Genomic DNA, 12,941 nt, shown 5'->3' on the forward strand with positions numbered 1-12,941 from the left:
AACTCTTCACAAATTCTCTTAAGATGCCTTGCCAGCCCCAATTTCTTATCACTACTTCTTTTACGGTAGTGCAAATTAAATTCTTGAGGACTGTCTGGGTGCTCCTCACACCTTGCAGTCACACCCTTTAACTTTCCAAGCTTTGTCCCTACGAAGCCTTCACGACCAGAAGGGATTCCTGAAGGCGATTCTCTGAAATACTGTTAAGCACCATTCTGCCTTGTACTGTAGTTTCAGATGTTCCAGCTCTGTCCCATGCTCCCCACCCTCCTTCTGTGAGATGTCAGCAGACGTCTAGTTTTTTCTCTTCACTCCTACAGAACTGTTTGCACTTTGGGACAAAGGTTTTAAACATGAATTTGTAAGGCTAGTGCCATTGTCTGGCTTGATCATCACTATATACACAGTGCTGTTAACTGTTCCTGGCTTATAGGGCTGTCAGCACTTACAGGGTATCAATGATTTAGCGAACGGACCTAGCCTAGTAACGCCCAGAGGACTGCGAATCCCAGCGGGGATCGCGCGAACGTCATGGACGCGATGACGCAAGGGGGCGTGGCCAGCCTGAGGGAGGGGTCGAACTGCGGGCTGCTGGTTGCTGGAGGCTGGGGCGGCTGTGGAGCCTGGGGTGAGAGGGAGTGTGAGGAGTGAAAGGTGAGCCTAGCTGAAGGAGGGGAAACGGTGCCCGGCGCCCCCAGTCTATGGAGCGGGCTAAGATGGCGGAGGCGGAGAGCCTGGAGTCGGCGGCGGAGCACGAGCGTATCCTGAGAGAGATTGAGAGCACAGACACGGCCTGCATCGGGCCCACGCTCAGGTACCCTGGGTACCAGGGCCGACGACGGGCGGGCACGGGCGGGACGGGCAGACTTCCTGGGATTTGTGTATTGGCCGGCGCCCGCAGGGCCAGCGTCGGCGCCGCCCTGTGCAGAGACCGGCTGGGACCTGCGTCCTGGGCGAGGCGGGTCTCTCTGTTCAAGTCAGACCCGGGTCCCTTCCTGACCGCCCGCACCCCACAGACTGTTGCTGGAAGGCTCGGTGTGCCTCGCCTGGCAGGCTAGCCTTCATTCTGCCTCCCGGGGCAGCCCAGCGCTGGGGACCTGGGGACCGCCTGACAGATGGTGGTAGATCGTCCCCTGGGGGACATCACCCTTCTCCCAGCGACTCCACCCCTGTTCTGCCATAGACGAAAGTCCTGATCTTTAGACAGAACAGAATTTCACTCTGCAGTCTGTTGTGCGAAATTTAATGCTTGCCTGAAAAAATCACAACTACTCAAAGAACGAGTTCCTGAAAATCCTAGGCCCTGAAAGGAAGCAAGTTTCCTTTAGACAGCGCCCGGGTGCTCTTTGAACACTGTTAGGTAGACAGCCCCTTCCCTGGGTGCAGCCTTATGGTGTTCACATCGCTGAGGAAAATTTAACCCATCTGCACTCCCCGCACCCTATTACCATACTCTGCACTATTTTATCTGGAGATGTCAAAGCAAACTCTGACCTTCTTTAACTTATGGAACAAAACTTAGGTAGCACTTGTTATATGTAGCACAAAACATTGTGTTAAATGATGTACAAATATAATTTAAACCATAAGACAGTCCTATTAGGTAGGTAATATTATTACTCTCATTTTACAGATAAGGTACAGAGAGGTTGAGTGACTTGCCCAAGGTCACAGAGAAAGTGAGTCACACACTCCCTCCCATCTTCAACCCCTGTTCTAGGGATGGAATCCAAGGCCTTGTAGCATACTAGGCAATAATTCCTCTACTATTGAGCAATAACCTCAGCCCACAGATGTTTAAATACTGTTCTGTGTTAGTTGAGGATTACTATCTCTGCTACTTCTTGTTGATAATGACTCACCAAGCCCAATTTTGAACTACTTTTCCCTTTTCCCTCAGTTTACCTGTGGTACAGAACTAGTTAATCCTCCTCTTTGTCTGTGGTGCGTTCTGATCTCCATGCAACCAGTGTATAGATAATACTTTTACCCTTTTTGAACAGTCTTGAGTCATTGCTCCTTCCTTCAAAAAAGTTAGTACTCATTGCTTCCCCCCATGAAGAGAAGTACCTCAGGAAAGAGTGGTGGAAGGAAGAGAGGAAGAGTAGGCTGGAGACTACTCCACATCTCCATCTATGCAACTTCCTTCTCCCCAGCACATTGTTAGCACAGTTCTCAGTACCATCCTCGGAGTAGTAGTAGTAGTAGTAGTAGTAGTAGTAGTAGTAGTTGTTTGCCTTTTGTCCCTTTAAAGGGATTTTTGGCTCCCTTTATGAGACCAGTTCTGTTACCCAATTCTCACCTCCACCCTTGGCATTATGATTATGATCATCATGCTCTTCTCAATTCCCATTTTCTTAAGCTTCCAAAGGTCAGTTATCCTCATTTCGTAGTCTTACTTTTATAAGAACTAGGGGCTACTTAGTAATACTCTCCTAAGTACATCACCAGTGGTTATAAATATTTGGTTTTTATAAAATAAAATGTTACTAGCATTTCAGTATTAGGAAATTAGGACCTTTGTTAGGCTGCTGAACTGCATTGGCAGCTTAACAAAGGTCGCACTGGAGCCTCCTGTAAGGATTCCTTATCAGGGTACCATCAGTGTTGTCTTGAGTGGCTTGTGATTTTTTAGGTGGTATTATTCTTGTTTTATATGATAAATCACTTTAATTTAGTGTTATGAATTTAGTTTGTTGTGATCATATGTCCTTAACCAAATAGTAGTATATACTATATTTGTGTCAACTAAATTTTTTTTTGTACCAGGAATTGAACTCAGGATCTTATGCTTGCCAGGCAGACGCTTGTGCCACTGAGCTCTATCGCCAACCCTCAACTAAATTTTGACTTACAATTTCCTAGTATTTTTTTTTTTTAATGGCTTGGGGATTGAACCCATGGTATTTTCACTGAATAATATCCCCAACTCTTTTTAAACATTTTTTTTGAGGCAGGGGCTCACTAAGTTGTCCATGCTGGCCTTGAACTTGTGATCTTCCTGTTTCAGCCTTCCAGAGTGCTGGGATTACAGGCATACCTGACCAAGCCTGATTCTAGTATCTTCAGTTTAAGATATGTGTATTATGATTCAAATACGACTCATTGCTATCACAGAATTCTTTTTCCATTGGAGAATTTTGTGGAGATAAATTGAGGCTCTTTTGCCCTAAGGGGACTCTGTAAAAGATAAAAACAAAATGTTTGGGCGCCACCACGTGATCCTACAAGTTGCTTTTTTTCACCACCTATTTCATTAACAGAGGATTTTCATTTTTGGTTTCACCTTTTCTTTTGAAGATAACCTTAGCTCTTTCTCAGAGTTTAATCACTTGAACATCCCAAATACAAATAAGTACCCATGGTCTTTGTCTTTAGTCTAGCTTCTCCTATCTGAGATGATCTCACTTTTTTTCTTACCCCATTAAGAAGCAGGGTATGCATAGGCTTGATGTTTCAGATTCCAGGCCTTTCCCTGCATATATCTCCATTATTTCTTGTTTTTTTTCATCATAGTCATTAGATAGGTTTGATTAAGGCAGTATGCTCTTTTCCCTAATCACCCTCAACTGTAAATCTTAAATTCCTCTACCATTCTTCATAAAATGACTTTCCTATTTCGTCCATCTTCTGAGGTAGTTTTTTTTCCCCATTTTTGGTGGTGCTGGGGATTGCACGCAGAGGCACTCTGCCACTGAACTACCCCCTGCCCCAAACAACATTCATTTAAAAAAATTTAAAATGTAACCATAACTTGCCCAGATGAGCATTGAATTTGGTGATCCCGGTGCTTCAGCCACCCAAGTAGCTGGGATTACAAGTGTGAGCCGCTGCACTCAGCTCCATGGAAGCATTTGTAAGGTACCAGATTTTTAGCTATTCCTGAGATAGAAGAGTTACTAGAGAACAGAAATTAACAGTAAATTGAAGCAGGTATGAGATTATATATTCATCTCTAAAATTCCAGCTTTTCAAGAAAATCCATTTAGATATGTTGCCTAATCATACTCCGCCAATTATTGGTGTATCATCACATATTTTCTTGCTGTGATACCAAATTATTCATCTTATCTTTACCTTTTTGTTTGAGAAATTATAGTAGCTTGACTTTTTCATTAAATAACTATTCTTATTTTCATCTTATACCATACATACAGTGTTAGTAGATTTCCATATGTGATAAGTAATTCTGAAATGTCCAAGCATATTCATACCTACAGAGGCTATTGCTTAGCAAATTCTTTTGGAAAAGCAGCCGTCTCTCTCTCTCTTATCTTTAAAATTATTTGGTAGCTACAAGTTTAATTTTGGAAAAGAGTTCCATAGACATTAGAGTCTGTCCTGTTTTTAAAATATAGGGTCCTACTTTGTAATAAAAATACTAAAATTTTGTGATCACAAATCACTCATGAACAGCCATAGATGTTTAGATTGTTCCTGTTGTGAACAGTGCTGCTGTTACCTTTAATTGTGCTAGCTTTTGTACTAGTTTTGTGTTTTCATTTTCCTCAGGTATACCTATGAGTGGGATTTCTAGGTCATGTAATTCTTTAAGATTTGAAGAACTGACAGACTGTTTTCTAGAGTCTGCACCACTTTTACATTCTCATAGCAATGTATGAGGGTCCCAGTTTCTCCATATCTTTGCTAACACTTGTTGTTATCTTTTTATGTTAGCCATCCTCATGGGTATAAAGTTTCGTCTCATTGTAATTTTGATTTGTTTTTTCCTCATTGCTATTTTCATGTGGTTATTGGTCATCACTTTTTGGAAGGGTGTCTATTCGGACCCTTTGTACATTTTTAAATCGGATTATTTGTCTTACTGTGAAATTGAAAGAGTTCTTTGCATATCAGTGTCTTCTCAGATAATATGATTCACAACTAATTTATCTTATTCTATGAATTCTCTTTTTACTTTCTTGATGTCTTTTATTTTCTTAACTTTTGCTGCACAGTTTTTAATGTTTATGACATCCAGTTTATCTATTTTTTTTGTACTTCTGGTATTTAATGTCATAGGAAGCTTTACTTAACCCAATATCTTGAAGAATTGCTCATATTCTTTCTAAATATCTTATAATTTTATCTCTTAGGTCTGTGATCCATTTCAAGTTAGTTTTTATGTATGACATAAAGAAGGATGTCCAGTTTTATTCTTTGGCATATGGATATCCTGATTGTTCCAGTACCAATTGTGAATGCCATCTTTTTAAGTCCAGGTTTCTCCTTGATTTATTATGATCTCCTTACCATAAAATCTATATTCTGTATTGGTTGCAGGTATGTAATACAGGACCCTGTCATTGACTCCCTCATTTAACATTCTCACATAGGGAGAAGTTAGCTCTAAGGTTTTTTTTTTGGTTTTTTTCCAGTACTGGGAACCGAACTCACGACCTTGCGCTTGCCAGGCAGGCGCTTTTGCCGCTGAGCTAAATCCCCAGCCCCAGCTCTAAGGTTTTTGCTGCAGATTTCCTCTGTTCTAGCTTAGTTGCTGCCTCTGATTTCTAAGATTCCTGTATTGTAAGAATGATAAGATTGCTATATGTCATTGTGATAGAAAACTTTGTGGACTGATTACTGTCTTAAATTGTTTAGTGTAATACTGCACAAATTTAAAGTTAATATAGTTAATACCATATTAATGGTAAAATCTTATCTGTTTAATATTTTCACCGTTAAAATGTTATGTCAACATTATAAGAAATTTGGAAACTAGATTAAAAATTTTAATTCTTTAACAAACTGTTATAGGTGCAGATCCCTTTGCCTTATATATTTTGTGGTAACAGAGCAATGCTTTCTGTATATACTTTTTTTTCATTAAAAAAATTGTAAAGCTGGATCTTACTGGGAACAAATAGGCAGGATATTTTCAAAAACTTGTAAATTCACTGTCATTTGGTAACCAAATATGAAGATGTAGCTCTCCCATCTATTACTTTTGTGCCTTTAAGAGTCTTATGACTTTTTCCTACACATCCCTCCCCGTGGTTGCCCACCCCATTCGCTGAGTTGCACAGAAATCAGTCAGTCATACTTCTTGATTCCTGTTTTTTTCTTATCTCAAAATGGGTATGCCTATATTGCAGGAAGAGTATTGAAAGATAAAAGAGAGAAGCTTTGTATCTCTTACAGATATCTTTTAAGACTTTTAAGAGAAGAGAAAGAAAAGGAGGGAAGGAGGGAGAGTTAGAGAGGGAGGAAAGCAGAGAGGAAGAGAAGGAGAAAGGGAGAGGGTAGGGTAGAGAAAACAAAAGCATCCATCACAGTACCAGTCACTCATGCAATGTGAGTCATCTACCTTTAACTTAGTATTTTGTGCCACATTTTGACTATTTTTAGGGGGAATTAATTTTTTTTTAACTTTTTTTTTAAGTTACTCTCAATCTCCTTTCTCTTGTATTCTGGTTGGTTGATAATGTTCTTTCTCTTAGTCTCTGTGTTTTCCCTTCCCTTGTTCTAGAAAGAAATTAAATGGTTTATAAGAATCTGCATGATTTAAAAATTATGTACACATAATAGATATATTAAAGGTGGTGAAGAAAGGGGTAAAGGAAAATTAGGGTTCGAAGGAATATGATGTCAAGAGCAAGAGCAGTTAGGAGATGCATTCATATTTGGCTCTAGGCTTTCTTTCCAGCAGATAGTGTAAAAAGAGACATAGTTATTGTTTGAGTTATAATTTTATAAAATTAAAGAGTAGTTATTTGATTAAAACACTAGTTATTCTTGGTTTTTAATTTAGGACCAGAGAATTATTTTTCCATGTATCCTGACTTTCTTTCCATACAATAAGTGCAGCAGTATGTGATGGGGCTGTTTGAGTGATTTAGTGAAAGAATTAGTATAGCCAGGGTACAGGTAGTAAAAGCAGTTATTCAGGGAGCCAAAATAAAGTGGTCCATGAATACAGTTCTTTGCTGCTTGCGTTAATCAATGTGTAGATTTTATAATACCTGCAATGGAAGTTGGAAGTGTTTTACCCTTTGGGATCTTTGAGACTCTAGTCTCCATGATTTGTAACCTGGTAGAATGCATGCACTGTATATACATTAGTTAACTTTTCATAAGTACAAGTTTTAGTAATTTTTTTTTCAAATATTGAATATCAATGAGTTTAAGTTTTTTTTTTTTCCTCTCTTTTCTCAACATATCGCTTGCCTTGTGTTTTAAGTACAGAGTAATATGTGCTTTAAGAGTAAGCCAGGTGTGGGTAGGATTAATATCTTTTATAAAAGTTGGAGAACCTGAAGAAGCTACCTTGTGAGAGAATATTAAGGACAGGGCCAAGATTCTTCCCTAGAAATAATTTGAGGTGTGGTGTAGCACAGAAATAAAGGCCATAATGATTTTGTTTCAAACAGACTTAGATTTAAAGGTTAAAAAAGCCAACCCCCCTTTTCCATTTCAAACGTTGCCCACTAAGAAAGTAGTCGTAGATAGATGTCCTGCTTTAAGTTATATAATTTAGAAAACTTACTGGCTGAAAAATGTATGTCTTATTAAATAAGTTATTTACCCAGAATATCTGGAATGTACCCTGTTCTAAAAGTTAATCATTTTTAGTGCTAAGCATGGTGACACACACCTGTAATCCTAGCACTCAAGAGGATGAGGCAGGAGAATTGTCTAGAATCGGAGGCTGGCCAGGGCAAGTTCAGTGCAAGCCTAGACTACATGGGAAGACCCTGTTGCAAAAAACTTAAAAAGTTATCATTTTCAAAAATTGAGATATGGGTATTAACCCAAGAGCAAAATGATCATTAAATTTAAGCATGTAATATATTTGCATAACTCTGATTTGGAACTTTAAAACATACTTTACCCAGTAAAACATCTGAGCCAACATGAGCCATAACAATGCAAACAAGAAGACTACCTTAATGTGACTTGCAGTGACACATGTGGATTAGGACTCTTAAAACCCCTACCTGCTATTCACAGCCTTGGAGATCATCCAATTAACATTCATTTTGCATTACAGTGAATTTATCATCATTTACTACTGTGGTTTGGTAATTAGATTAATCATTAGATAAAAGCAAAAACAAAGTCAAAGATAGCAGTAACACTTCCTTTAGAACAGTTCTATTATTTAGATGCTTGTAGTATTTAGAACTCTAGATAAATATTCTGTTATGTGTTAGATAAATAATGAAGGCCATTTGCCAACAGTGATGATTTGAATTAGAATATGGGCTTTTTGCATGGTTTTGTTATTAAAAGGCCGTGGAATAAGCAGACTTTCAATGTTGACCTTGCTTTTATAGACATGAAATATGACAAGATCTGTGACATATATTTGGCAGTGTAATACTGTACAGTGAAGCACTGACATCCCATGTGGATATGTGCTATAATACAGCCAAGTTTTCCTATTCTCAATAGTTCTATATTTATTTCTTTTGTTTTTTTGGTACTGGGGATTGAACCTAGGGCCTGTGCATGCCAGAGAAGTTCTACCTCAGAGCTACATCCCCAGATAATATCTCTATTTTTCAAACTTGCTTTTTAATGTTTTTCTTCTTTGCAAGTTGAGCATTTGCTTTTTCCTTGCATTTGTGTTTGCTTTTGTATCTCCCTTCTACTTCCTGTAATTTAAAACTTTAAAACACACATTGTTTAGTGAAACATCTAAGCAAAGAAGAACCATCAGAATGGAATCAATTTCCATTTCCTGGGGAATCTATGGTACTAAAAAAAAATTCTAAAGGTACTGATATGAAACGTGATCTTATCAAGCAGTTTGAATTGAAACAACAGATTTCAGACTTGACTGAATTCAGTTATGAAATATTTTTAGTATGAAATTTGATTTCAGGAATACATGTTTATGGAACACATTAAAGGAAAGAAAGGAAAGGATATAGAGCTAGCCAAATATTTCAGTATTGATGAGGTAAAGGAGTTTCTTGACATTAGTAAGAAAGAACTATATGATGAAGATCTTTTGGCAATTGGAGTAGCAAAAGTTAGAGGAAGGTAAAATGAGAAGAGATCTTGTAATCAAAAGTAAAATAAGTTATTGACATAATTTAAAATGGTAAATGTGAATATGACTGAATTTATTTTTGAAAATTAAACTTATTTTGAGATAATTATAAATGAACATGCAGTTATAAGAATACAGAGATACCTTGACCCTTACCCACTTTCTCTCAATGGCAATATCTTACAAAACTATAGTACCGTATCAGAACCAAGATTTTGGTCTGGTGCCTTGAAGGTCAAGATACAGAATGTTTCTGTCACCATAACGAATAGTTTTGATTTTTTTTTTAAACCCTGCTCCAGCAGCTTCTGACTACCCTTATCCCCTCTTCAAGCTCTGGCAACCATGGACTTGTTTTTACACTTGAATAATTTTTTCAAAGAACGTTATATAAGCAGAACCATCCATTACGTAACTTTGAGGGATTGGCTTTTTTCACTTTGCACAATTTCTTAAAGATACAACCAGGTTGTTTTATGTATCACTAGTTTATACCTTTTTTATTACTGAGTAGTTTTCCATATAGTATGACTGTACCATAGTTTGTTTAATGATTTACCCATTGAAGTACATCTTGGTTGTTTCTGGTTTCTGGCTATTCCAAATAAAGCTTCTATAGACGTTTGCATGCAGGCTTTTGTGTGAATATTTGTTTTCAATTCTCTTGGTATATATATCTGGAAGTGTAATTGTTGTGTCAGTGTAACTCTATCTTCAACATTTTAAGGAACTGCCAAACTTGCTTTCCAAAGAGGATGTACTGCTTTACCTTTCCAATAGCAATATGTGAGGGTTCTAATTTTTACACATCCTTTCCAGCATTTGATGTCATCACCTTAAAAATTTTGATAGTATGTAGTAATAACTCATCATAGTTTTAATTTTCAGTTCTCTAATTTTTAATGATATCAAACATTTTTGGATTTGCTCATTTACCATATGTTTATCCTTTTAGATGAGATGTCCTTTTTGGTGTTGGAGGTTGAGCTGAGGGCCTTGCATGCTCTCTGTGATTGAACTGCACCTTCAACCTTTCCCCTTTATGTCTATTCCCCATTTTAGTGTACCTTGTTGAATATGTGGTTCATAAATATTTTTTCCTTCCATTCTGTAGCTTACCTTTTTACCTTCCTAACAGGGTCTTTTGCAGCTCAAAAGTTTTTAAATGTTGATCAAGTCCAGTTTGTCAGTTTCCCCCTGTATGGAGCAAGCTTTTGGTATCATTTAAAAACTCCGCTTAATCTTAGATCTAGAAGATTTTCATCTGTGTTTTTTCTTTGATGGTTGTAAAGTTTTGCTAAAATGTAAACCTATGATCTATTTTGAATCTTTATAATTTTATAATATTTTTATGCAATGTGAAATTAGGTCGCAGTTTTTTGCTAATTACTCCAATACTATTTGTTGAAAAGGCTATTTTTCCTCTACTGACTTGCTTTTACTCCTTTGTCAAAAATTACTTGGATATAGTTGTAGAGGTCTGCTTCTGGGTTGTCACTTTTCTGTTGATTTATGTGTCTATCCCTCTGCCAAAACCATAGTCTAGATTATTGGAGCTACAAGGTAAGTCTTAGTACTGGGCAGACTTCTTTCTGAATTATTTTTAGTTCTATCATTGTAATTTTTTTTATGATTTGTATTAGTATAACTGTACTACAAGTTTGCCAGATACTTTCAGAATGTTGACTAGAGAAGCCCTAAGGTTGTATTTACTGAACATATTGGCATATTGTTGTGATGGATTTTTAAATAATATATTACATTTTTATTTAAATAAGAAAATATTGGCTTAGGTTCTACTCTGCAATCAGAAAAGACCATTCTTATGCAGCTGGAAATCGGCAAAATGGTTGTTTAATAATTCTGGAAGAAGAAAATCTTCCTAAGGGTTTTTACATTGAACTTCTAAATTGATTTTATAGTATGGGTGCCTGGTGTGGAACAAGTAATCAGAAAATGGCCTCTTTTCAATGTGTATGTGAAAAAATGCTTACTGTCACAGCCATCAGAGAAATGGAAATCAAAACTATGATGAATGGTTGGGTGTGGTGGTGCAGACCTGTAATTCCAGTACTCAGAGGCTGAGGCAGGAATATTGCCAAGAGCTCGAGCCCAGTTGAATTACGGAGACCCTAAAACCAAAGGAAAAAAACCCTAAACCCCTAAAAACTATAATGTTACCTCATACCTGTTCCAGTGGCCATTATCAAAAAGACAAAAGATAAGTATTGACAAAGATATGGAAGAAAGAGAACCCTGTACACTGCTGGTAGGAATGTAAATTGTCACAGCCGTTATAGAAAACAGTATGGAGGTTACTCACACCATTAAAAATAGAACTATCATGAATCTAGTAATATACCTTCTGGGTATATATCCACAAGATATGAGATTATCTGTATGTCCCTGTTCATGTTTATTCACGACAGCCAAGATATGAAGTCAACCTAAGTGTCCATTGATAGATGAAATGGATAAAGAAAATGTGTATACACAGGTAAATGCACTTGAATATACATACACATGCAGCGCTCCCCAACACATACAAAAAAGACTATTCAGATTTAAAAGAGGAGAAAGCTGGGCACGGTGGTACACAGTGGTACATGCCTGTAATCCCAGCCACTCAGGAGGCTGAGACAAAAGGATCAGAAGTGCAAGGTCAGTCTGAGCAGTTTTGTGAGACCCTGTCTTAAAATAAAAACAAAAAGGGCTGCTGGGCATGGTAGTGCACCCCTGTGATTCCAGCACTTGGGAGGCTGAAGCAGGAGGATTGCTGCGAGTTCAAGGCCAGCCTGGGCTACATAGTGGGTTGAAGGCTAGCCTGAATTGCATAGCGAGACGCTGTCTCAAAAAGACCAAAAAAAGTAAATAAAAGGGAAGGAGAAATCCTGTTATTTGTGACAACATGGATGAACCTAAGGGACATTCATTATGTGAAGAAAAAAATAAGCCTGCTACAGAAAAGCAAATACTACATGATCCAACTTGTAAGTGGAATCTAGAAAAGTTGAACTCATAGAAGCAGAGGGCAGAATGGTGGTTGTCAGAGGCTGAAGGAGGAGGGGATGAGATGTTAGAGGTACAAAGTTTTAGAATGAATATGTTCTGGAAATTTATTATACAGCATGATGACTATAGTCAATAAAAATGTATATTTGAAAATCATTAAGAGTGTCAATCTTTATCAATAAAAAATGTAGGTGTTGCGTATGGTGGTGCAAACTTGTTATTCCAGCTACTCAGGAAGCTATGACAAAGGGATTGCAAGTTGGAGGCCAGCCTGGTGAGACTAAAAATCTAAAAAGGTCTAGGGGGTAGCTCAGCACTCTTTGGGTTCAAACCCCAGTAAACCCCTCTCTCCTAGATAAGTATGTGAGGTAACGAATATGTTATTACTGTGATTTAATCATTTTGTAGCATGTATCAAAATGTATGCAATTCAAATTCATACAATTTTTACTTGTCAGTTATATCTAATAAAGTTGAGGAAAAACTAAAAAATAAAATTATGCATTATTACCATTAAAAAGTGTATGAACATGAAAGTGTATGAACATGAAAGTGTATGAGCATGTTTTGCTTCCTCTGGAAAAAAAGTCTCCAGACTTTTTTTCAATGTATGAACCTGTGGCAGTTTATAAAACGGGGAAAACGAAGTGTACAAAAGTCTACCAGATTTGAACTGTCACCACCTCATTTTTCAAATTCATGCTTTGGGCAACATGACCCAGAATTTGTCCTTAATCCCAGGTTTATTAAAATAACTCAGAAGTTTATTATAGCTAGTTTTAAAAAAGAAATTCCCAGGCATTTTTATTTCTGATGACACTATGTAAATTTGGTCAGAAGTTTTATATATTTAATTTTTTTTCTTTTCTGGTCAAGAGTTTTATATTTGCTACTTTGTAGTCCTTGACAAATTAGGGACTAGGAAGACAAT

At 37.4% G+C, this 12,941-nt stretch overlaps 1 protein-coding gene across 6 annotated transcripts in view; it reads left to right on the forward strand.

Annotated features, from left to right (window-relative positions):
* Positions 1 to 564: 564 nt before the first annotated feature.
* Exoc6b (exocyst complex component 6B) overlaps positions 565 to 12,941 on the forward strand; it is a 530,721-nt gene continuing 518,344 nt past the window's right edge. For all 6 annotated transcript variants that reach the window (XM_005385581.2, XM_005385582.2, XM_005385583.2 and 3 more), the window contains exon 1: positions 565 to 814. In XM_005385581.2, coding sequence (XP_005385638.1) covers positions 702 to 814 — 113 coding nt within the window. In that variant the 5' untranslated portion in view covers positions 565 to 701. The remainder of the gene's footprint in view (positions 815 to 12,941) is intronic.

The sequence above is a fragment of the Chinchilla lanigera genome, unplaced genomic scaffold (genome assembly GCF_000276665.1).
Source record: "Chinchilla lanigera isolate Chin_1 unplaced genomic scaffold, ChiLan1.0 scaffold00023, whole genome shotgun sequence".
NCBI classification, from domain to species: domain Eukaryota; kingdom Metazoa; phylum Chordata; class Mammalia; order Rodentia; family Chinchillidae; genus Chinchilla; species Chinchilla lanigera.